This window comes from Strigops habroptila, chromosome Z, assembly GCF_004027225.2.
Source record: "Strigops habroptila isolate Jane chromosome Z, bStrHab1.2.pri, whole genome shotgun sequence".
NCBI lineage: Eukaryota > Metazoa > Chordata > Aves > Psittaciformes > Psittacidae > Strigops > Strigops habroptila.
The window spans coordinates 15435970-15462721 of record NC_044302.2 but is presented as its reverse complement, the minus strand read 5'-3'; the positions used below and the strand labels follow the sequence as shown (position 1 = coordinate 15462721).

The 26752-nt window shown below is 38.0% G+C and overlaps 1 protein-coding gene across 2 annotated transcripts in view; it reads right to left on the bottom strand.

Moving 5' to 3' along the window:
• Positions 1-26752, bottom strand: part of ADCY7 (adenylate cyclase 7) — a 67849-nt gene that overhangs the window by 25971 nt on the left and 15126 nt on the right. Inside the window, exons 2-7 of one of the 2 annotated variants that reach the window (XM_030471079.1) lie at positions 8584-8984; positions 7128-7328; positions 4897-5061; positions 3935-4084; positions 1559-1707; positions 1132-1243 (exon numbers count right to left, since the gene is read on the bottom strand). In XM_030471079.1, coding sequence (XP_030326939.1) covers positions 1132-1243; positions 1559-1707; positions 3935-4084; positions 4897-5061; positions 7128-7328; positions 8584-8754 — 948 coding nt within the window. In that variant the 5' untranslated portion in view covers positions 8755-8984. Of the gene's footprint in view, positions 1-1131; positions 1244-1558; positions 1708-3934; positions 4085-4896; positions 5062-7127; positions 7329-8583; positions 9247-26752 lie in introns of those variants that run through there. The other variant, XM_030471080.1, reaches the window with a different exon arrangement.

Below are 26752 nucleotides of genomic sequence, written 5' to 3'. Positions count from 1 at the left end.
ATTCAGTGACTACCACAAAGGTTTAATTAAGTGATTTCACTCCTCTGCTATATTAATATTTTCGGAGTTTTTCCACTTTTTCTGAAGAATTTATAGAATTTCACAAGCCCAAGATTTTCCAAGTCCATTAATTTTCTAATTTACACTGAGTGTATCCAAATACAGTAAATTATGAAATCAAAGCAACATCTTTAAACTATGCGAAGTTTCGATAGCTTGTCACTCACTAGTCTTGACTTATGCTTTACCAATGTTAGATTTCTAGAAGCACAATTTGGGTTGGTTTTTGTTTGGGTTTGTTGTGGGTTTTTTGTCACATAGGATGCAACAAAACACAGTGTTTATTTTCCTAAAGCTGTATTTGCCTCATGATACTAATAGAAAAATCAATGGATATGACAGAACATATGCCTAGGATTAGAATCAGATTTAGAGAATAAGAAAAATCATCACACAGAGTCAAATCATGCGAACACATACATGATACAGTCTCACAGTAATGTGAGAACTCAAAAACAGCTTGCGATTACAGTTGCAAAGAAATTAACCTCAAGCAGCGCTTGGAAGTGGAAGAACTACTGCCAGACTGAAGGGTCAGTAGTGAGGGTATCTCGTCATAGGGGCCGTTTTAATCTACTTCCTATTCTTACATATTCCTGTAAGCACCCATTACTAATTATTACTCCTGAGTAAAGAACTCCTTGGTCTGATGCAATATGACTGCATTTATGAATGTAAATGTGTACCTGAGAGTTCTTCATTTATAGAGCCAACAATCCTTCTCACTGAATACAGCAAAGCTCCTCAATAGAGCTCCTCAATAGAGCTACAAAAGACTACCTCTTCCAGCCCTATTACAACTATTTCTTTCCATCAAACAATTCCCTGAACAATACAGATAAACCTCCAGACTCAAGAATTAGAATTACAGTAACAACTTCCTATATCTCCCAATTTTGATATAAATTTTGCTGTAATGTGATTTTGCTAGTTAGCTTTAAAGCTAAAACAGTCTTCCCTTCCTGACTTCAGAAGCACTAATGTCAACTGCCTTCTGTCTTGTGGAAAAGACAGATTTCTTTTTCCAATGGTGGCCTTTGTCCCTACTGCACAACAAACTGCAACACCTACCTTTGCAATCTGATCAAACTTTCCAAAAAGTTCATTCAGCATCACTACTAGTTCCTTAGGAGAGCAGTCACTGGCAAGGCGAGTAAATCCTACAATGTCTGCATAAAGAATGCTAGACAAGAACAAAAGGGAAAACCAACATAATAGAAAAATGAAGATATGTCTATTCTACAGTCAGCTTAAATATTACAATGCATTTAATAGAAAGCATCTCTCTCCTTGGAAAACAACTCCAGAAAAAAGGGTTCAAGTATCTCAACTGATTAGAAGACAGCACATTAGTTCACAACACGTTACCTTCCCACAACAGAAAAGAAGCTCATTCAGCCTGAAAGTCTACTTCCAAATTTTAATTTCACTGGACCATATACACTGTTAAGAACCAGCAGCTTACATTAATACAATTACTTCTAGACTTTTCACTTACCTAACATTTTGGTGCCTTTTTACATATAGACTATGGAAGTTATTGTCATGCATTTGCCTATTATCATTAGTTTCCTTTAGTCGCTCTATGATTGCTAGCTTCATTTCCATAGAGATATGAGCCGGCAGTATGGATAAAAGCAAATTTTCCTAAAAGGAGAGGAGGAGAGAAAAAAAAAATCAATGATGCAAAATTCTCAACACAGCAAATTTGAAACTGCAGGATTTCAGTGACTGCAAGAAGGAAAACAGAGGCGTTTTTATTCAAATAGCCTTTGAGTAATGCATGTCAGGATTCCCAGAAAAGACTTTAACGTTTCTGTTCTCAAAATCACGGATTTTATAGCTAAGTAAGGGTATTGCGTCTTTTTCTTCTTTTGTTCCTTGTAACCTAGATGTGACATCTCTCTGTAACACACACAAAAATTCAGTATTTGGTACTACAATTTCGGTATAAACAAACACTTATTTTGCCCACCAATCTCAGTGCTATGCTAGCATTGTCCAACAAAGCTTCTAGTAAAAGCTTGTATTTTGTAATGAAAACTATGCAGTATTAAAAACTCTGGTGAATTCTCAAATGCTGGAAAACCAGCAACAGATACCAAAGTGTCGACAACATGCTGCTATAGCTTAAAGGAACTGATGCCTCTGAAAGAAAGTCTTTCGAACTGAGTGAGAATACAGACTCTTCAAAACCCAGTTACATTGTTTGACTGTTCAGTGCACTGTTTTACACTGGCTTTGGCTTAAAAGTCTTTTCTTCAAAGACAACCCTGCTGAGTTGCTGGGCAGAAGAGGAAGACAAAAAGAGAGTACTTTTAACCCAGGAAGGGCCCTGCCCCAGAGACAGAATCACCACAGAAGAGGAAACATTGCATGGAGCAGCTATAAGCAGGAACTTTTTCAGACGACATCGCCAGCAAGGTCAACACATTGTGTAACTGAGTAAAATGCTGTTCTCCTGGACCAAATCTTTTCTTTTTTCTGTCCCTTTTTCCTGAATACCCAATGCAGCACATTCAGAGGGCAATAAGCTGCCAGGGTTACTTAACCAGTGCCTGCCACCAAAATGAAATGCCTTGGGATCACAGTGGGAGCCCTTGAGCATCAAGTACTGCCCTACACTACGTATACACAACAATTTAGTTTGAGACTGCCCCCAGAAACAGAAACACCTCCTTCTCCTCCTCTGACATTTTAATACTAGGAGAGTCAACTCTGGGGAACAATTTAAACTGGCAGCAGAGCCTAGTGAATACAACAGGGCCATTTGAGGCTGACACATTACAGAGTTTTCAAGGAAGTGATGATGAACCCTGAACTGCATTTCTCACATCATCTTCACAGAGAAAAATTGAGTGGCAAAAAGGAGACTCAAAATTGTGCGACAAATTACAACATAGATGAAAAGCAAGCTATCCATAGACTTCAACCATACTTACACTTCAAACAAGCAACCAGAAAAACCATGCAAGTTACCACATCACCCAAGGAATGAGAGCACAGTGCCTGTATAAGCTGTTCAGATGCTTCCCTGGCTGCTGTGTGGGGAAGTTCTGCCAGGACTTTCATGCAGATTTGTCCTCTCATCTCACAAGAATAGCATCAGAGGACAGATCACATTAGCACTGTGGCGTTTTCTTCTTTTCAATTTGATCCTGTCAGCCACTTTTCAGCCCCTTCCTTTTATTTAATAACTTGTGGGCAGAGAACCTGGTACATCAGCCTTCTAGGGCTGCTGTTCTTAACCCTGTTTATACCAGGATAACAGAGGGAAGGTGCCCTAGTTTCAGCTTTGATAAGAAATCTATGTTTCTTGCTTATTCTTTAAATACCACTGGAGTTTATGGAAATCAACAATTTCATACTCAAATGCTGTAATGTATTACACAATTTCTTTTTCTCCCTTAGGCTTCAATTTTCTTCTAGCAAAAGAAAAATAGTTTGAGAGACAAGAAAATACAAGAACAAACAATATGTCAGAATACAAAGCAAAAAAATGTGACCAAGGTAACCATGAAACTAACTGTTGAAATTACAAGTATTTTTCAGGGCATTAAGGGCATGTTGTTTTAAGTTACCTTGGGCCAGTCCCAGTAACATGTTACACTTGGAAAAAAGTGCCTAAAATAACTGGCAGTTACATTCCTGTTAAAAATACGGTGATTTTCATATAGACAAGCCACAGAGAGCAGCTTCCTCCCTTTAACTTCCTTCTTTTGTTACAAATGGTACAACTTTTATTTTTGACACTAGGTGGGTATCACAAAGATTGGACCAAGCCTTTCAACATGCATTAGTCACCAACTTTATAAAATTATACAGACTTTAGAAATTAAAACAAACAATTCATAACATGAATTTGTTCACTCACTTGTTGCCTCTTTTCAATCTTCAATTTCATTCTGACCTGAATGCATTTTAAGGTGTATCTATACAAATCCCATGAAGCAACCTGCATTTGGCGTTTGTGAAATGCACCCATCAAGTTACCACAAAGGAAGATGATGGCATTGGCAATTAGCTGCACAAGAAGAAAAACATTTACGTACTGCAGAACAGTCATTGGTACTTCACTAACACATATACTAGTCCCTGAAAAACAATCATCAACCCCAGACCACGTTCAATTTACCCTGTCTCACACCAAATCACAGAGTTGCAACTAGCCAAGATGCACCAGGGGATATCAGTTAACTTGCACAGTCACAGACACTCCTGTCCGAACATACAGCAGTATAAAAACCAGAAAATTCTGCTATATCAGTTAGCATTTATTTGCAGGCACCAGTGTTTGATGCAGGGAGAAACTCGCATCAAACACACTCATGCATCAGTGTGCTGTGTGAAGCCTGACATTTGCATCAAAAGAGCTGAGGTGCTCCTTTGAACACACCATATTAATAAGTGTTGGTGAAACTTATTAAAAAGCACCCAGCGGCACTTCCAGGTCCTACTGACCCCCCAGGGCAGCAAAAGTTCTTTTGATCCACCCGGTAGGCAGTGCCAGGTAAAATTAGATAGACCCATCTGAAACAGCACAGACTGGGAAGAATGATTGGGACAGTGTCTGTCATATTTGAGTAACTTAATGAAGAAATTAAAATAATAGTTCTGCTTCTTCCACTTACGTCAGAAAACCAAAATTCATTCTAGACTAAAATAATTGCAATTTTATGAAAAGCTTGCAAGCCACATTGGGCCCAGCCTCCAAATCCATGAATTTGAAAGATCCTTGTGAAAGCTTGGAACTTATCTAAACAGGATAGTTATGCCAATATCAAATGGTAATAAGACTAGGGTTTTTAATTACTTAATCAAGGAGTATTTCCTTACCTGAAATAGAATGGATTCCTTATTTTCCTGAGAAGTCATGCTTACCATAATGCTTAGAACAATAATATGGGAGAGAGCAGAAAGAACGCTAATTACGACAGCACCTCGCATCCCAAAGGGTAGCATGGTATAAACTGTGAAGATTATGAATAGAAAGAATGGCACCTTTGGAAATAAAGACATAAAAGAAAGAAAAAAAAGGAAAATAATCACACATACATGACATGAGGTGCCTGCCAAAAATCACTACAGAACAAGGAGGAAAATAGCAGGATTCTTGCCCATTTTCAGGCTGAACAATTAAATATTGACATTTCCAAAAGCACAATTAAAACCATAAGGACAGTGGCAGTCCTAAAAGCTTTGAGGGAATTAGCAGCTATAGATTTATAGATACGACAGTTTAACATGACATATCACCTTTAAGTTTTTCAGTTGTCCTTGCCCTTCCATCCTTAATTTATCCATTACAGCTGAAAATGCACTTTGTACATCCCGTACGAGGAACAGTGTGTTGCAAGGATAGCAATATTGAATAGAATCAGATTTCTCACCTTCTCCAAATTATTATTCTAATAGTAATACCACCCAATCACATGTATACATTTACTCCCTATTTCATAAAAACCATAAATCCAACCAGTACTTCCTGTTGCTGACACAGTAATTGTTATTGCCACTAACTGCATGTTTAGCTACGCAGATTTTACAAAAGGCACAATGGTCCATTAAACTACTAGGGAGCAGATGGAAGGTCTATAAAACTTAAATTCATACTTGAAGCTTTGCTATAGTATTTAGCTCATATATGTGGAAAGTAAGAACCCCAACAAGAGAATATTGCAGTGTTCCTGGCTCAGCTCCATCTCATCACTGCAACTCAACCTGTGCTATTCCAGACATGAGCTTCCTTTAAGGAAGTTTCAAGGCCCACTCTGCATTTAAAAGTTTTGCCAGAATTGATAGCTTCATTGGGACAATAATAAACAGACAAACAAGAAAATAAGAGTTTTCATTCAACAAAAGTTATCTTTTCATGTTCATTCCAACCCAAACCATTCTATGATCTTTACTATTTTAGCTGGACTGAAAACAACCTTTTCTGCCGTATGTACAAGCCCTATCGCACAACGTTCTGAACACTGTGTAACAGTTTTATAAGCATGGACAAGCAAAGGTCATACCTGTATTTAAATAGTAGCTTTAATTAGTGATAAATTCATAACTTACGATAAAAGTCTGAAATGAATCTGCTCACTTCTACTTTCTAATCTAGCATCTCCTTATATTTTAGGCTTTAAATCAATATTAATGAATTATTACCACATGACAACAACACAAGGCACTGGCTTTCAGCACTGACAGCAGCAAAACCAAATCTTGCTTCTTTACATGTTTGTTAAGAACACTGAATTTTGTTTTTTTCCCTAAAGAAATAAGTTCTTCCTTAAGTTAAAAAATACTGAACAGAAACTGTAAATACACAGTGCTGGCTTTAGGCCATGATACAAATCAGATTTTGGTTGTTTCACTGATAAGTCATATCTTTCGTTATTTGAAATAAAGAGGGGAAGAGTCAGTAAAACAAGATACAAAGTAATTTTTATTTCATTAAAAACTCTTCTGTTTATATTATGCGATCTTAGGAGGAGTTTCCTACAGATTATGGTATTTTTGGCATCATGATATCGCCCGTCTTCTGATCAGAGATACTGAGCAATGGACTTTAGCCACACCCAGCTATGCCAGGATGTGTCATTAATTCTCATTGTTCATTTCACCTCTCCCACTGATTTGAAAACAGGCTCCCTAGGGCACACCCAGCTCTAGACTCCTTTATACATTTCTTGAACCCCACTTCGACCCTGTAAGTTAACAAAGCAAGTATTATTAATGAAAAATCCTCTCAAAGACAAAATCATAGTAATTAAGATTTAGTAAAGACTTAGATAAAAATACCATTTAATTACAACTTAAAGATGCAATTCCCACACGAATTTATGCAGTGATCCAATTTTCTCAGTTGAACTGTATTTTCACTATAATAAAGAATACAAAGTAAAATTTACTAAAATAAACCAATAAAACCAATTTAGGAACATGAATCTGAATCTCACAAAAAATGTATTGTGCAATTATAATCTTCAGAAAAAAATAAAGCCCACAAAACACATTCATATATACTGGCTACCAGTTTCATACAAGTACCTGAATGAACAAGATATACATACCTGTTCCCACAGCTGGTAATCATTTTCTCTTTCAAAAAGTGATACATATCCTACGATTAAGAAGCAAATCCAAATCATAACTCCAAATAGCATCAGCCACCTCCGAAACAGGGATTCGATACATAAAAGTAAGTACATGACAGCAAATATGACAAGAGCAGCACATACTGCAATAATGAAGGCAAGATGATAATGTGCGTCCTGCAAAAGGAAAACAAAGTGTTACAGTTGGTTTAAATGTCCCCTTCGGAAAAAAACAAACATAAAATGCTATGCTATACTGCCCTGGAAACAGCTTAGATAGCTTTAAAATATGCTAACCCGAGTTCCTAAGTAGTCTAACTGTGGCAGCATTAACACTTCCTCATATTCACACATACAGAGATAATATAATACATACTATTATAGATACCCAGTCTACCCTAGTTCCACCATTATTATTTCCAAAATTAGTGGGGTTGTCTTTTAAGCTAAGGTCTAACTATACTATATGTACAATGCAGGTGTACCCAAAGAAATGCATTTGAGGAGTTCAAGGTTTACTAAAAAGTTGTTTAACAGCTCTTTCCCTAAATTTTACAGGAGATGACTTCTTACATATAAATAGCATTGCTACTTCTTTTCTTTTTTAAGATAATAAAAGCTAAAAGGGATATAAGCGCAATTGGTAAGATTAGATGCATTGCTAAAGAGAGACTTAAAGGCACTTTATCATGAAGCATAGTATTTGGAGAGCAGTGTTAGAAGGCAATGAAGGATTAGAACAGCTTCTTTATTACTTTTTACAACATTATCTTTAAATAAACTCCCCTTTTCAACAGCTGTCAACTAGACTGGCTTGAATACTTAATTTCTTTACAGAAGGTTCATACTAAACAACAACAAATTCTTTAAGCTGCATCTTTCCTATGCCTACAAGATCCCTGTTCTTTACTAACTAACTGTTGATTCAACGGATCACCCGTTGAATCTGGGAGATTCCTGTTGTGTTTGAATTAATATCTACAAATGCTTAAATAAAAACAAAGAAATCACCTCAGGAATTCAAACCAATGAATCACTATATTATTTTACATTTCTTAGCTGACTCTAAAAAACAAAATATGAGAAATTAAGTACATTTTAACTTCTGTCCTTGTTCCTTCCTTGGTCCCTTTATTACTAATTTACTATCCTAGCTACCACTTAGCATAGATTATGATTTGTTCATAACATATAGGAAGACAAGAACAATACTTATAGTAACTGCATGTGCCTATCAACACAGTCTCCTCTTTTCCCTGTCCCTTCAAAAACATACACAGCATTGCATACATAATTACTTGATTTCTTTTAACACTGCAACTTTGTACCAGGCAGCTTAAAAAATTATTTAGCTAAAAGTGTTTTGTGTGCTGTTATAGTGACTTCTCATCATCTTTGTAAATATCAAACACAGAGAAAAAGGTATACTCACCTCAGTGGTAAAAAAGACTATAATTAGAGTAGTCCAGAAGATGATTGCAATGAAAAGCAGCAGTAGCAGGAGTGGATGCTGCTGGCTCGTATAGCGGTACTTCTCATAGAGTGGGTCTGACATCCTGCAGTCATCAGTTTCGTTGAAGAAGTATTTACCTTTAGCTGGCATTTTCTCCCAGGTTAGCTGCTATTGTGCTCAGTGCATAGAATAAGACACAGTTGAAGCTAGTGCTTCAAAGAGAAGGTTTGTCTTTTCGCTGCTGCCTCTGCAATCTTCAGGCACACTGAGTAACTCACGTTCTCTGGTTTTACTTCTCATGAGCATTAACTTCAGATTTCCAATGCAACCAGAAGCAACAGAGTTAGCCTCCCCACAACCACAGGCAAGACATCATCAACCTGTATTTGTGAAAAGAAGAGGTTTTGGTGTGTGATTTTTCTTAATTATTATTTTGCAAGTCTCTAACTCCTTTCCATAATCTTGAATCTCACTTCCCAGGATGAACTCTGCAGAGACACAGTATCATTAATTGAATGTATTCCAGTTATGTGTATAGAGTGTTGCCCAAGGCAAAAAAAGGGAAAGCACATTCCTTAAACTTCCTATCTGCACGCTCTAACCAGTGAGCAACCAGTCTCTTGCTGGCAGGGTGGAAGCCCAACAGCCCTGTGAGTGGGCAACAGTGCCCGGCAGCCGCAGGGGCAGGGCTCAGGCAGTGCTCGCCAGCGCCTGCCCTGCGCATGCCAACTGCACCCTGCTCTAAACAGCTGAAACATTTTCATACCAAAACCGTACTAAATCTGTTTTGCTGCCTTTTGAGCAAATGACTGAGTTTCCATGAGCATGTTGTGTAACTGAATATTAACCCTTCCGAAGTAATGTGCATGTCTCTGTGTGTGTATATATATATGAAAGCTTTAATCACATTATACATTGTATTCTTTTTCAGAACATACATCTTAAAAATTAAGAAATCAGGTTTTTTTATTCTTTTCACACTTTAATTAAAAGGCATAGTAAAAGAGAAAAGAATACAGCTGTCCGAACGAAAATTCACTAAACTTTTTTTTAAACAAGAAAGATAGTTAACATCTAGTTCTATATACTTTATTCAACTCTAATTAATAGTGTTTCCAAGGCAACAGGTGTGTTCTGTTAACAATGAACATTAAGGAATGTACTGTATTGTTAATTACTAATGACCAATGTTTTTCAAATAGATTCACAAATACAGTTCACTCAATGCCAAGAGATGTAAAACAAAAAGAAAGCAGGGGGATGGAATGGAGGGAAGCATGAAAAACAGGATTTCAGAAGAAGTCTTATTAAAACTTGATAGCAGCACAACAGCTTTTTTGCCACTTCACTGCCATCACCATGGTACCCAAGGTTATTGCTCTGGGGAGAAAGAACCCACTAAAAGACTTACAGAAAAGCCAGATCCTAGGCAGTTACTCTCAAAAGGCAAAATATTCAACCACACACACGTGTTGAGATTGCATTCACACTACAACCAGCAGTGGTATAAAGGAAAAAGTTTCAGAAGCCATACTGAGTGATTTAGCCTATGTAAATAGAGCCAAACACCAGCATACTACCCAATTACTAATGGCCAAGCATGCAAAACCACATATGTCAATGGTGAGACTGGACAAAAAACAACTTTTGCAGCAAAATGTGTAACTACAACCAAATGCCAAGAGTCTATCTGAAACTTGGATTAATCACAAAACCAGAAAAGATTACTGTATGATTTTTATTCAATAACACCCAGAATAACCTCATGTAAGTATTAAAAACTGAAATAAAAGACATCTTTCAAAACACCTTTCCTGTGTATTGTTAATGGTACACCTAATGTCTCACCTGTACTGGTTATTACTGAGCTTTTTTTCATAATAAAAGGCCTCCCATTTCTCACCTGAAAAAAAGAATTCTTCTGGTACTCATACATCTGCTGTGCATAGTAATGCTCTTGCAAAGGTGTGCAAGTGCATCCTGGAAATGACTGACATGTAAAGTGAGGGAGATGCCAAGAACAAATGGAAACATTCAGATCATGCCCTAATGCATTTTCCAAGTCATACAGGTGTCTGCAGAATTACTTGAGTATAGGCCAGATTTTTCTAAAGAGGAGACTATCAGGGGCAAATATTTTAGTTGGAATTCATCTTTCAGGAACAAAGACAACACACTATAGACAGTGGGAAGGGTATGACTGTGGCGCACTGGAGAGGCCAACAACTCACTGAACAGCCTGAAGAACTCCTTTACCATCAGGGCAGGAGTGCAGGAATGCACTCTGCTTGATGTGATCTACTATATACAGAAGAGATGATACGTTTGCTGCCCTGGTTCCCTCTAAAAAGCGTGTTTTCAGAATAAAAACAATGAAAAAAGGTTCTTTAATATACTTAGAACTTGCAGAAATATGATTTTGAGGGTAATTTTTATCATAATGGGTATTATGAGAGGCAGCATTATTTTTTCAGTTAGCAGGACCAAATCCATTTTCTACAAATAACTTCATTGCTAAGTAGTAATACATTCACAATTATGAGAGACAAGCAATCCTGTCTTGGGCTACTTAATATTGAAATCCAAGAAAAATAACTTCACAGCTCTCTTTCTGTAATTTATGCTTCTATGTCAATGAGAAAACAATACCAGCGACAATTTGTATTCTACAGAACTATATTGTGTGGCTGTGATTCACTTATCTAATGTTCAAAAGACGAAAAAGATGTTAGCTTGGAACTCTCTCTCAATATTACTTAAGAGTGTTACAGGATACCAAGTTGAAGAGACATGTCTCTTCAATGGTTTAATCCATTTTAATGCAAAAGAGATTTGTTTATTCCTCTACTGATCTTTGTAGATATACAAGTAATTATGAATGTCATAGATTTGCTTCTCAAAACTCTGTTACGTAAAGAAACCTCCAAACAGTACTGTATTAGTTTAACAAGAATCTATAATACACTGCATAAATGCTAATTTGAGATGAATAATTCAACTCTGAACTAGTTTCAATTTGCATCCCCTGTCCCACGGCTGCTACCACACCCCTTTAGAAGTACCAGAGCAACTTGTGCTCCTTCAGTACAAGTTAAATATTTATTTAGATTGCAAATTACTTGCAACACACAAAATTGGCTAGTTGAGAATTGTGCAATTATGCATTAGCTAAACAAATACATTTTTCCATGTGCAAACATAATGATCTCTCAATCATCACCTTACAATCAAAACCAGAAACAAACACACGTATATTAGCATAGGAATTATATTTTGGCTCCAAAACCACTACAAACACTTATCAGCTTGTTGTTAATTTTTTTTTTTTTTTTTTTTTTTTAACACTACTGGCATTACCTCTTTGGATTAACACACAAGACAATCTTTTGTTTAAGAAACTTCCACAGAGTAGACTGAAAGTCACCACTTTCTGTGCCCTTCCCCCTTCTTCTCTGATAATTTTTCCAGCAACCTTCAGAAAATGTAGAAGACAGCCTTGAGAGAGAAAAAAAAAGCTTCTGTCTCACGGACGGCATCGCACCCTACTAAAATCATCAATCTAATGCACTCCTGTTCAAGTATTTAAGGCTCACATAAGCCCTGTGCACCACAGCATCATTTTTGCTCTTATTTTTTTGGTCATTGTTTCTTGGAGATCTGCTGTTCTCACACCATAAGAGAGGAGTAACCCTGAAACAGCAACAGGCCACAAAAACCAAGCAGCACCCCCAGAAGCATCACTGGCAACACACCAAGCCAAATGGGGACTGGATCTAGGCTGCTGCCATAAAACCATGGAGCTCTGATCATCAGTTTATCAAGAAAAAACGCACTTCTTTAGAAGCCTTCATTGTGTTCTGAAGAATTAGAGAGGAGAAGGAACAATTTGTCAACCAGATCGATATATATAAGAGACAACCCCAACAACAGGGGTTGGAAACTGCACTAAGAACCTACAGGAATGTCTACCAAACAAGCAAATATCATTTAGTCAGATCTGGGTGAGCTCCACAGCCATCTGCGTGCCAATTACCATGAAAAACATTTGGTCACATAAAGAAATTTGCATGTGATAGGCATAAAAAAACTGTACAATAGGATTCCTTACAGAACATCAGTCAGAACCACTACAGCCTTCCAAATCTACTCTGTTTCAAGCCACTGGGAACAACGCTGTGCTCAGATTTGCAAAAGAATCTTAACTAGGTACATACTGGGCAAGACCTAGCGCACATGCACAGCTACTTTTCATCTGCAAGCAAAAAAGACAACAATCTTACACAAATCTGGGTATTTCTGACTGCTCTGTACTCTCCTCCCCATAGACAGGAATTTTCAAGCATCCCTAAACTCTCTGGTCTCCTACTGAAAAACCATAGGGCTTTACAAAACATACAAAAGCAAACATTTCATTAGGCTACTAGGCTTGGACTGAAGCTCTTTTGTTCTCCTGGGCTAGTTAAAACTGTTCGAAGTGCTTTGTGTCTATACGCAATGTTTTCTTAGGAACTGGCCTCGACTAAACCATTGCAGAATAGACACAACCATGCTACAGAGCCTACAGAGACCAAGTGTTTTACAGAAAGCTAACTGAAACATGGTATCATGAGCTACACTACCAGTCATGTTACAAAAATCAGAGAAGCCTCTTTCTTTGGCAGTTTGCTCAAGGTAAATAGCTAGAAAAGAACCAAGTCTCTTCACAGGGAAAACTAATCTGGGAGCATGTATCATACAGACCAACCTTTTATGAGGCAAAGCAGAAAGTTCAGGGCAGACGAGGCAAATCAGCTGATGGGGTAATTCCCTGAGCCTTCAAAGCAGCAAGGACTTCCCTCATTTCCTGTCTCCAGTCTTGTCATAAACAATGCATAGTGTACCTCTAGGTAACAGCCTCCTCCCACACATCTGCACTGCAGGCACATTTTCATCATGTATTTTCATAATGCATTTTCATAATATGGCTAGTTACTAAACAGAGCATTCTTCCTCCCATCTTATTTTCTAAATTGGCTATTACTACTTTCAAAGGTACACCAACAATGTATTTTCCATTCTAATAGCCAACTGTCACACAAATAAATTTGTTAGCCACTCAAATTTCATCCTCTGGTGAGGTGACCATCTGTAAAATAATATAAAAGTTTGCGAAATGAAGATGATTTTTGCTTTCCAGTGATTCGTTCAGCCCTGCCTGCACAGCAGCACTACACAGCCAGGAAAATTCAAGTTGATTTTTCTATCAACTTGAAATAGAATCACATCAAATTCTTGCATTTCATAAGCCCCTTGAAGTTTTGGCTGCTAAGGTTTTATTTCTCTGAAACAGGCAAATGCCATGAAGCTCCAGCCTTCTCAAGATGCCTCTCAAAATATATTGAGATTTAAAGTTTGGCTTGGGTCTTTATCCTGGTAATAACTAAAGGGTCTTTCCTCTAAGGCCCCAGCTCTTTTGACCAGCACTAGTTAGTGATCACTATCTAGCAGCTATTTTTCAGTTCCAGCGACCTTTCCTGCTGTATAAACAGCTGCCTTGCCTCCAGAAGCTCCCTTGTCCCCACCGCCTGCTTGGAGCCAAAGGCAGAAGCTGCTTTGCTACACACATCCATCCCATCTATAGCCCAAATAAGTAGCAGAGGCTCGTCAGTTTGCCCTCATAACATGCGGGTGCATTTGTTTCAGGGTCACTGCACTAGGCCCTTTTTTTCTTTCTTTTTCCATTTTCAAATCACTGCAGGTCACACATCAGTCCAAGGGTGTTGATGCAACTTCAGCGCCTTCCTCCCAACTGTCCACAAGGAGCACTGCGAGGGCAGACGGTGGAGGGAGAAAACAGAACACTGAAGGCATCAAGAGCGCAGAAAGCCACTCATCAGAGTGACTTGTCTCCAACTGTGGCACAAAAAGCATGCTCCCTCCAGCCATGCAAGGTAGAACAACAGGAAGAATGATGTGTTACCCAATATAAAAATCAGACTGATAGCAACAACACAGTTCTTGGGATGGCCCTGCTCATCTCTGTATTTGCAGAGCGTGAACAGTTTTCAGGTACTAGCTCCATTGCTGGCTGGGAAGTGGATCTGGTAAACCTGCATCCTTCTGCCCCCTTTCTCACTCACACAACAGGATGCACAGATGGCCAGTGGTCATGTTCTTTCCCCATTCTCTTGGGAGAGTCATTCACAGCAGCTACTGACCAAGTTAATGCCTTTCCAAATAGGATCCAAGTATGTTGCGGGTCAGTTCTTCATTTCAAAATTACTGATGCGTTCACAAACACATCCACATCCGCCTGGACAATTTGAAGAAGTACTTTTTTCACTTGGCTCTTCATTTGCCAAGGACTCAATTCTTACCCCCTAAAGGTGTTTACTAAAAGCAGTCTCACCCATGAAATATTAAAACAAACCCTAACAGCAAGAGCCAAGTGATATATATTGCCTTATTCCTTTCAGTAACTGCTGCACAAAAGCAAGCAGAACCAGTTTTTCCATCTTTAACTACTACACCACCAGAGACAGACGGTACAGTTTTGATTTCCATTACATCTTCTGTTTCACGCAAATGACAACAGTGTTTCTGAAATTACTTTAGCGATTTCCATGACAAGAATGATTGCTGACGGTAATTACCCATTTGCAGATATTAAAAGAGAATCAAGAATCTATAAACATCCAGTAGAATAATTGAAGGAGATCAGTAGATGAATTATGAATCTCAGGCAAAAATAATCTCCAGTCTAGTGGACTCCACAACTAATTCAGTCTAGGAAATGAACATTAGCAATCCAAACATACACCACAGGAAATACCATTCATGTTAAAGACAACACTTCTTCCTTTTAGATTTTGCTTTTAAATGCTAGCCTGCAGTCACCTCAGCTTTTTCTACTCGTACAAAAATATTAGATGGAGAACAGATAGGTTTTTAATGATCTATCTGCTAGCAGTGGTAAATATTACTTGTGCAGGTAAGTTTCTTTATAAAGGTAAAATGTTTATATATATGTATATTGTGAAGGTTTTCCTGTGAAATTTCACCTTAATTACGTTTAATTTCTGAAGGGCTCCTTCTGCAATACAGAAAAACCTTACTTATATTTACAGACTATTTTCTCACAAAAAGTGAGCACACCCACTTCAGCACATCATGACTCAAAACTGTATTAACATAAAAAAGCCAAATCAATAAAAAAAGGTGGCCTGTCATTTGGGAAAAAATTAAAAAAAAAATAAAAATCAGGAGGCATAAGATATCCCACCACATGTCAGAAAGATCACAGTAAAATATGACCCTACTTTACTTAGGCTGTGCCCTTGAACACTGAGAGCCACAACAATAAGTGCTGAACGCACTGCAAAGCAAGCATTGAGATGGAACTTTATTCACCATCTTATTTCAGTAGATTGCTTCTTCTCATGACATTTCTTCTATAATAACCTTTAAAATAGGAATAACCTGTTCTTCTTATCTCAGATTACACAAGTTTGTTATTTGAAAACAGCTTTTTGATCACCAGTAGAAACGGAAGATGTAAAATACCAGAGGCTGTGGTTGCACAAACAGACCCGAGCCCAAAGCCAGCTCAGAGCACCCAAAGGAGGAGGTCTCAGCCACTGGGACCACCCATCCTGTGCAGCTGCAGGGCCTGCCTGCCCAGGCACCCAGCTCCTGCACTGTCCAGGCTCTCTTCAGAGCCTGTTCACCAAATACAACCACGAATACAACCATTTTTGGCAGGTCACTTCTCTGTCAGGATGGTGAAGTGCAACAGCTAGCAGAGGTACTGATGAACTCTGGAGCTGGCCCAGTGTATGGGAAGGAAAGGAAAACCACAAGTAGGAAAGCAAGGGTAGCAGTGAGCTGTTAAATTGAGTCATCATGTCTCACAGGTGCACAGCCTAAGAATAGCAAGAATTTAACTTCTAGAGCTGGGGGGGTTTGTTGCTCATTTTTAAATACCGCGATTATTACGGAATGTGCTTTGAGGAGAGATTACAGTCACAGAAAGAAATCTCTATCGATCCAGGCAGGAGAGAGAAATGATGACAGAAGATGGCTCAGGACACTGAAGATTTGTAATTTAAGTCTAGCTCACAAACTAATTTAGTGAAAAAGAAAGAATCCATATAACCAGATCGGTGCAACTCAATTATATGGGAGGGTTTACTACTGTTCTAAGGTAGTTTATTGTGCAAACACATGATGGTTCAACCAACAAATCTATTAGGCCTTATAATTAACTGCTGAGTCTGGCTCAGCAGGGGAGGGAGGGGAGGGAAAGTAGCCTTTTTATAATACTGGTTTTCATAAGCAGCGAACTGCAGGGTGTAAAAAGATACATCACACCAGAAAGGAACTGAGCTGTGCTTTGCATCTTTCAAAGTCCAAGGTGTGTGATTATTTCATGATTCCCAGACTCCCTGTCACCTCTCACAGATAGATTTTCTGACTTTAACGGGTTTAAAACTGAACTTGGTACTACAAAAGTCAATATTCACTTACACTTTAAGTTTTCAGTGACCTATTTAAAATTAAAATATAAAAACAAAGTGACACTGAAATAGAGAATATTTAATTGAACACTATGAGGAAAAATACAGTTTTCAGCTGATAGAGGAATACTGATGGAGTGTGTGTGTGTGTAAAAGCCTCAATTTCTACTAGAATACCTCTGATTTTTACAGAAACTAAAATCCCTGATATTTTCAGAAGATCTTTTTTTAAGGAAAAAAGTGTATTACACTACATAATACTGAGACTATATTGAAATTAGTGATAAGAAAAAAAACAAAACACTTCAATAAAAGTATGTTTAAACTGTCAAGAGGTTTTTTCTGACATTATCATTTAGGATACAGAATTATAAGCATATGGCAAACAAAAGTGCTCAAGCAGACAAACTTCCTAAGATCAATATATAATTAATTAATTACAGCTAGAAAAAATCTCTCATTTATATAGCAATATTCTGAATACACCTCAGCTTTTTTGCTCACTAAAACAATTAAGAAGCCCAGGCTGATGATGTGATGGAGCCAGAGCACGAGGATGTAACATGACTTTTCTAACTATGGTTAGATATGCCAACAGACTTTCAAAAGTTAAAAAACATTCAACCACACACACACTGTGAATAGGAGTGTAAGGGGCACCACACATTACTCATATTTTTTCCCTGTCTCAGTCATTTAGGGGAAGTGTTACAGCTCAACACAGAAATGCATCTTTCCCACCTCTAGGGTAAATAGTGTATTTGCACAGAACAGGTGTAATCATGGCAAGGGATAAGGGCCACGCTATGGGCGGGAAGAAGATAAAACCTGACCTGGGCAAGTTAAGAAAACACTTGCTATTTAGGTTCAGTCCAACTAAAAGCAATAAAACAGAGGAGGCTCAAAGATAAAAACCTCTCTCCTATCTACATCACTTCCACAATGCTGAAGTGAGTAGAAATACATAAAGGCAGCTGAAATACAACTACTGTGCTGACATCAACAACTTCATTTCTTTGGCTATTTTTGTCTCCCAAGTCTCTAATTCTTTTGCATAAACAGGGACACGTGCACTGAAAATGTGTCACTGAATAGTAGGTAACAGAACTTTAAGGCTGCTTGAAGCACAAATCAGCACTGTATTCTTGCTGTACTCTGTTATCAGTACAGAGTTCTAGTACAGAAGTACTTTAAGTGATTTTGTCAAACATCATGACCAAATAGCAACTGTAAACCATAATGTAAGAACAATATCACTTGTGTCTGTTGCCGAAGGTCAAAATGGTTGTTTCTATCTTAATTTGCTTACTCAACAGTCTCATCTCTATCATCCTTCAGATTAGTATTCCTCCTGAAGCAGACGCACTGGCAACCTCGCTTTGGAAATAAACTTCAGCCCAAGGCCAAGAGGTGAACAATGGAAAGAACACAGCTGTGCATCAGTACCTGGAGCAATGTACTGCAGGATGATATTACAGTACAAATATTTTTGTTAAGGTATAAAATGCTCTTTAGGAAAGCAAAGCCTTCATACTATCTATGAAACTAGGGGGAAGGGAAGGAGACAGATTAAATCCAATCCACCCTTTACTTAACGACTAGTACTTCAAGAGTAAGTCCTATCAAGTAGATGTTTTCAAAACCTTATTTCTAGATACTATTTATTACAGGGGAACTTTAATGTTCCCCAAACTTCTTCACATGTCAACCAAGCAACATTTGTTACACCACCACATCCGTACTTCACAGCCAAAAAAACTAAAATGAAAACTAACACTTGTAATAAGGAAGTTCCCTCCCTTGGAGGTTAAGTATTCAAAACACCGCCAAGCAGACATACTTAGACTTCTAAAAGAAGAGTTGTTTCTGCAGTCATGCCCTACAACAGCAGCCAAAACACAATTCTTTTTAAGAAGTTTTCCAAAATGTAGCATTTAGGGTTTAGGAAAAGTCCTTTGCAAACGCATTCTGAAATAAAGCAACAGTAATGGGATGCAAACCTCTAGAATCTTGTATTTTCAGTGCTACTTGACAGCAACACACACTTCAAAATTGTGAGGAGTCATCTACATATTTTTCACTGATGCAGGCAACATGCCACACGATCCAAGCATTCATGAGTGCCTGGGTAAGCTCTTTGACCATGGAAAGAGCCAAGCCACGTAGAAGCAGTGACAGGTTTCCACAGACAACCAACATGCTTCATGGGATTTTTTTTCTCCATGCTAAGTTTTGATGGTCTACTAAGAGAATGGAATGTCTGAACACACATCCAATCACTTTCATTCTCCTCATTTTGTCCTACCTTTCACCTTACCATTTTGAGAGCTTTGCTTGCCAGCCAGCCCTCGTGTTCCCAACTCCACCTGGATACTGGAAATTTGCACCATGTAAAGCACTGAGTTGCCAAGGAAAATCTGGGTATCTCACCTGACAACAGCCAAAAATGAAACAGACACTTTTAAATTAAATTAATTATTCTTAAATAGCTTTATCCTTTCGATTTGCTGATACTGAGTCCATTTAACTAGTGTTAAAACAGAATTAGTTAACACCAAAATCCTGAAATAATAAAATAGCCATGGCAAAACTTCAGGATATGGCAAAAACCACTTTTCTAAAAAGCTATGGACTTACTGCCTCAGAGCAACATGAAGTCCACAGAAGAACTTTCCAAAATAGCAAAGTATAAAGCCACTCTCCTAATGAGGGTTATGACTGACCAGTACTAGCCAAACTCCAGGGCTGCGTGCAGCCATTGAGAATGCATGTTTTCCTTGTACTGTAATGCTGAGCTGTACACAGCACATTACTCTGGGGGTTTATGGTCCTTAATCTCACTGAGACGACTTGCTTGTTGTTTGCTTACCATTACAGGCCACAGGGTTCATTGGCAAAAGTCATATTTCTCCAATCCACTATGGTCTGTTCCATCATTTTGAAATTCCTGCAGTTGAGCAAGTGCAGTCCACTCAGGTATGATCTTTGCTACTAATCTTTTGACATATCACATACACCAAACTCCAACAACACAGGGAATCTTTACTTCAAGGACCACATTAACAATGCTTCTCTATCGTCCCCTCTTAGGAGTTAGAAACTACTCAATCTCCACCTCCACACACTATGAACGTTTTAACCAGACAATCAGTAGAAGAAAAAATACTTAACTATACTGTGGCAAGCCGCAGCATTAATGTAACTTGACAGAAATATTTAATGATAGATGGAAATGTCTGAGCAGAGGGCTGAAGACTGATGAGAGATATCATGTTTATGCTAACTGATCCCAATGCTTTTCAACCAAGGCTGTGTGACAGCTAAGGATAAGAATGTATTACTAACTTTTACAGCTTTCTTGATAATGAAAGCCCGAAGATTTTTCCGTGAGTTTTATTACACATCAGCAATATCAGCAATAAAATAAATCAGTAATAAATATAAAATAAAACAAAAACAAAAAAAAAAAAAAAAAAAGAAAAGAAAAAGAAAAAAATACCCCAAGAAGTAAAATTTTTATAAAACATTGTACAGAGAATTCAAAACAGCATAAAATATTGTTTGGTATTCTAGATCATAGCAAATACGACAATATGGCAGGAAAAGCAACTAAAAAAACAAAACAAAACAATAAAACATTCCCTCCCTGCACCTTGCAGCTCTTGACTTTTCTACTGCTAGTGTGGAAATGAAAAGATTCTGACCGCTAGGTTTGCTTGTTTTGGAGCACGAGGAAGGCAGAAAGGCACATTCCTAGGATATCAAGAATTGACGCAGATGATCAGAAGCCATAGTTGGGTTATCATCCTTGAACTCAGCACACCAACTCTCCCATAGAGAAATCTGTGTCATAAGTAACAGCTCTTGGCTTTGTCTTCCTCTCTTCCTACTTTATTGTCTTCACATGCAGTACAGGAACAACTGTTTAGATGTGACAAGATGCCAGGGAAGTTCAATACCTCGAAGTACAAGGCACCAGCAGGAGGCATGGTTGTTCACTATTCATTGCTGGAGTCGAGTACACACTCACCAGGGACAGGAACCAAGCAGGGAAGTAAATAGTTATATGCAGTGTTGAAACAACCACCCAAAGGAGAAGAGGCCCAGAGCAGGAAACCAGAACTACGATGTCGGTGGGAAACCTGATACAAGTTAAATAGCTGTGCTGGAAAGGGAACATATCAACATCTACTTTGTTGTTCACCCCAAAGCTCTGTCACTAGAGACCTGCTCTGGAAACCGAAAGGCAAGTGAAACTGCCAAATAATGGGGCATAAAATCAGAGTGGATGCAAAGTATTTTATTATAAAAAAGCTCAAATAAACCTATAATTATTTTCAGATGAATTTTTGCTCGGACATACAGACTGCTTTAATCACCACTCAAAATAGGTTCCTCTATCCTGCCGCAATGGATTAAATGTTCAGTTCATACCTAAGCCCTGGGACAGTTATGACCAAGTCCTACTACCTTTTGGTCAGGATTTAGCTCCACCTAGCCAAGCCAAACAGGCATCAGTATTTATAAAAGTTAGGAGGAAACTGGAGCTGATTCTTAGCAAAAAGGTCAAGAACCTAACAAAGTCTTCTGGTAGCCTTGGAGATAGATCACAGGGGAAAATAAAAGACATCTTGCAGAATTCATCTGAAAAGGCAGATACAAATCTGCTCTGTGTGTGTGTAAAAGCAGATAAAAAGAAGAGTTCATTTAACCTCTGTTACATATTCAACCTGAAACGCCCAAATAAGCTGCTGCTTTACTTTCACCTTATTATGGATTCAGTATTAAGGATGAGTCCCTGGTAATCAGCAGAGAGAGGTCTCATTTTCCTTTGAAATGGACCAGTGCTGTGTGTAGAGCAATGCTGGGCAGCAGTTTATTGGTATTCAGTTGGGAAAATAGGCAGGTTGCCCAAATAGTTAAGGTCTCCAGGAATTTCATAATGCCTTTTAAAATAATATCCTATGACAGATTTTAAAAGTCATGCCTGAACCAACATTCTTCAGAGTTTTTCAGAAGAGGAGCTAAAGGACCTAGAATTGTTGTTGTCAATGTTTATGAAGGCACTTAAGTGTAACAAGTGTAACTTGCAATGTACCAAGTTAACTTTTAGAGAACTAATTGAACGACTATGCCAGATCCACAACGTTTCCCCACTTTTTTCAAAGATTTGTCTAAAACCAGAACTTTCACCAGACCCACTGATACACAGTTGTGCGCAAGAATCACCCTGTTGCAGAGGGATCAAGCTGCTGCTCCCCAAGCAGTGTTCTCTGACTCAGGTCCTGAGGACAGTGTGCTTCCTATCACACACAGACATAAGCAAAGAGAACAAGTGAGAGAAAGACTACATCAAAATGTAAGGATGGGGGGGAGGGAAAAGAAAAAACAGAAGAAGCTTCTCCGCATATTTGTAACTGAAGCTCCTCAAGGGGCACCATCTGCTGATAAGCAGCAAAGCTTCCGGAAGCGATACGCAGACTAAGTACTTTGATCCATTTTTTGATCTGCAAGACAGACAAACACCTCCACATTCAACACTAACCACAGGCACCTATTTCCCTAGCAACAGCTTGCAGGTCGTTTTCATTTTGACTGAAGAACATTTAACCAGTTACATTATGAGCACTACACCTTGCTGCTCTAACAGCAGCTGCTTTTCACACCTACCAAATTGTTATTTGTGTAGTATTGAGCTGGTGGATCAATGCTGCACCTGTTTATAATGTTTTTTTAAAAAGTATCTAAACTTTATCAGGTTAGAACTAGTCAAAGGTGAAAAAAACCCTACAGTATTTAAAAATAAATAAATAAATAAATAAAGTCTTCATTTTGCTGCTTAGAACACCTCTGTAGGACTATTTTCAAGATTTTTCCTTTTTTAGGTTTGGAGTATTAGAGCACACAGTAGCGGACAACACACATGATAATAGTTCTTAATTAATTTTCATGAGGCCTCGGTAGCTTCAAGAAACAACAAATTTCACATAACAAACCCCAGAATAGAAGGATGGATTACTTTAGTATTATGAAATCCCAGATTTATACACTTCACCAAATGTAACACTTGTTTAGAGCAAAGACTTGCAAAATTGTTTGATTCTTCCTGGTTTTATTCAAGACATCTGTTCACTGATCGTTCACCAGAATACTTAATAAACTGTGTAAATCTAGATTTCACTGTGGTTCTGGAAATGACACAAAAGTTAACAAAACATCGGGTTTGTTTGACTCCCTGTTTCAATACAGCAGCCCCCTTCTCTTTCTTCTTTTGATCCAGTTGCGAGATGTACCTTGTATTCTGACCAGTAGCTTCATTTTTTAAGCATAAGTATAAATTACTAATAATAACAGCTTTGACTACTAATTTCAAAAGTGTTCCCACTGTCCTCACTCAGAATTTCTGACTGCTTTAGTGAACGCTTCCACAAACCTCTGTCAAGAAACACTGCAGTGCATCAAGGTTTCAGTTATCTACTTAGTTTATTTATTAACTTACAAGTACAAAGTTACCATGAGTCTCAAGAGTTTACCCTGCTACTAGGCACAACAGCAATGCCAACACTGCTGAAGCCCTCATATGAATGCTCATCCTGAACAACCACAATTATACAAATACCTTATTTTAGTTCAAATTTACCACATTTACACTGAGAAGTGAAATGTTTCACACAAAATCTCTTGTATTATTTTTTAAGAACTTCTTTAATAAATATTCTGAACTGAAATACTGACATTCATTTATGCCTTTTAGAGCAAAATACAGTAGCATAATGCGTACCCACTACAGGTTTAGAAGTATTTTTTGGATCTGTAAAAAACTCATTTCATTACGATAATTTTAACTGAACAAAAGTATTTTAAAACAAAATGTGATTGTATTATTAAAATACCATGCTGTACTTCACCTATATCTTAACAGGGAGATCCTTCAGACACCGTTTTATAATGCTGCTGGAGTTATTTCCCCCTCAGCTACATATGGTCCATATTTGAAGAACTCTCAATATTTTTCAGAAGTGTTTAAAGTATAATTCATATTATTTTTTTAAAAATAAACAATCATTTATGAATCAAACTAATACTCTTGCAAATACTAAGATACTTCTTCCTACTTTACTGCCTGGCTGACACAGATCTTTTAAAGATCACTTCCATCTTACCCTAAACGATAGTATAAGGAAATACAAATTGAACTGATGCTTATCTTAAAGTTTACTTTATTGAGAGGCATCCAAGACAATTTATTGTGGAAATGCTATAAATGCTCAGGAACAAAAAAGAAAGTCAGAACAAAGCAAACACTATCAGATAAACTGGCACTACTTCCCCTCCTATGCCACTTTCAAAATTACATTGAAAACCGCAAAAGTTGACAGTCTATTGATTTCTCCCATAAAAGAGATTTTGAAATTCCTAAACTACAACATGAAGGAGCATGCTGACTATACATGTTGCAACTCACGGAACAGCTTTCAGTTGCCTTCTTCATTTTACCTCTTGTTGCATTTGAACATGGCCACCACTATCTTATAAACTTACATGAAATAAGATGCTTCTCTGGATATACCTAGAAAACTACATTTGTACACAAAGACTGATTTCTGGTCTCCTGGGAATAATATTTCGTGAATGCAGGAATTACTTCCTGAATGTGGGAAGTTTGAAGTAAAAACACACAGAGGCAGAGCCAATCTTGAAAGTACTGCTAAAATGGTTTCTGGCACAATCTTTCTTGCTCTGACAGGTCTAAAGCTTATGTAGCACTGCTGGAGAGGTTTTCAGTTTCAGTAAGTAGGGCTTTTCTACCTGGTACAAGAAGTTAGTTAAGAACTTTGGAAACTGTAGTTCATATTTAAACTATTTCACACATAAAACTGCAACCTTTTAAAATAAATGCAACAACAGAAATGTCATTACTACAAGGCCTTTTCGAAGAATATGTGGTTGCTCTTGCAGCTGCAGCTCTCCAGCTTCAGTGGAAGCCATTTGGCAAAACTCAGCGTGGCTCTGTTCAAAGCACTCCCTTTCAGCACATTCATACTGCCGCCTAGTTTACACACGTACCTTGACAGGGTTGATAGTGACAGGGATTGGCACCAAACCTAGCCTGAGTGAAAAGCACTAGAGAGTCGGAACCCTACAGGATCAACCAAAGGAGAGAGAAAATGTGCCAAACTAATAACGCAACGTGGACTTCAACTATTCACCTACAAGCAGGTCAAATGGCACAATGAGATACAAAATTAAAAGTGCTGGAAATTCAGAAATTACAACGTGGTAAGTAACCATTCAAAACTGAGAATAAGCAATATCCTTTAACGAAAATGTAACTGAACTATCCAATAAGTACCTAAGTTTATCTTTTGATCTTGAGGGAGTAAATAAGTTTTCATGAACACTACACCCTAACAAAACACAAACTAATAATGGACTTAAACCATATCCCTAAGATATGACCTGCTGGTAGCTTCCTAAAAGATAACCCATGATTCAAAGACTTCACATTCTACATAGAAACACCAAGAAAAAGCAAGCAGTTACACGCAGGGAAAGTGCTCAACCAAATCCCATGCTATGAAGCACCCCAGGACCAGGTCTGGGACGAGAACCCAAGCTTGATAGTCCACTGGCCAAATCTTTCCCGGTACATCAGGGAGCTCCTGCAGAAGCATGAATTACCCATTTAATTAGCGTCACAGACACTTCCCCGCTTTTCAAAATTCCGATTACTTCTAACTTTCACTGACTTGTTCAGCACAGTTTAAGAGCAGGCCTGAGATCCAAATAACGCCAGAAACCCAAGAACGTTATTTCATAAACCACATCCTGTGGTTAAAGCATAATAAATTCCAGAGGTATTTTTCTCGCCTGTAATCCTGGCTTTCTGTTCTGTGCACATACAAATTCTCAAAACCTTCTGAAGCCCTTAGCCTCTGTATGAGAAAGATGACCACTGTGGGTAAAGCAAAGAACTCAAACTCCATTTTAGAGCTTTTGGCTCTCCTGCAGATATCCTGCTGGCTGGCCTGGTCTGAGTGTGTGGTATCTCTTTCTTCTCTCCCAAAGGAGCTGACCTAATACCATTGTCCACCCACAAAAGGTGCCAGCAAAACAAATGAATACTCACAAGACATTTTAGGAAAACAGTAGTCCCAAAGCTTATAAGACACAAATAAATTTGGAATATAACAGTGCATTATAGTAAACACCTTCATTAGCACTTGAATCTTTTGTTGGACTTCCATCTCATACTTCCAGATATAAACCCTCAAGAAGAATGTCTGCTCAGCTGTGGCAGGAAGCTTAATGCTGGGCTTTAAATATCACACAAAATAATAATTAAGTTATTGTGTAATATTATTATGTTTAAAATAAATATATAATTCAATAAGAATGCATGATGTTCAGGATTGAAGAACTGACATTCTGCTGCTCCCACTGACAGACACGACAGTTACAAAACCAACACAGCAAATCAGTGCTGTAAATTCAGTTACAGAAGCAGGGGGAATGTTTCATTTAACACCAGTTTTTTCAGTAGCAAATGAAATCAGTATCTCTGAGCAATGGTAATGCAGAGCAGTGGATGAAATCATGAAGTTCCTTTCATTCCTTTCACACAGTGGTAACATGAACACTGCTTTTTTTAC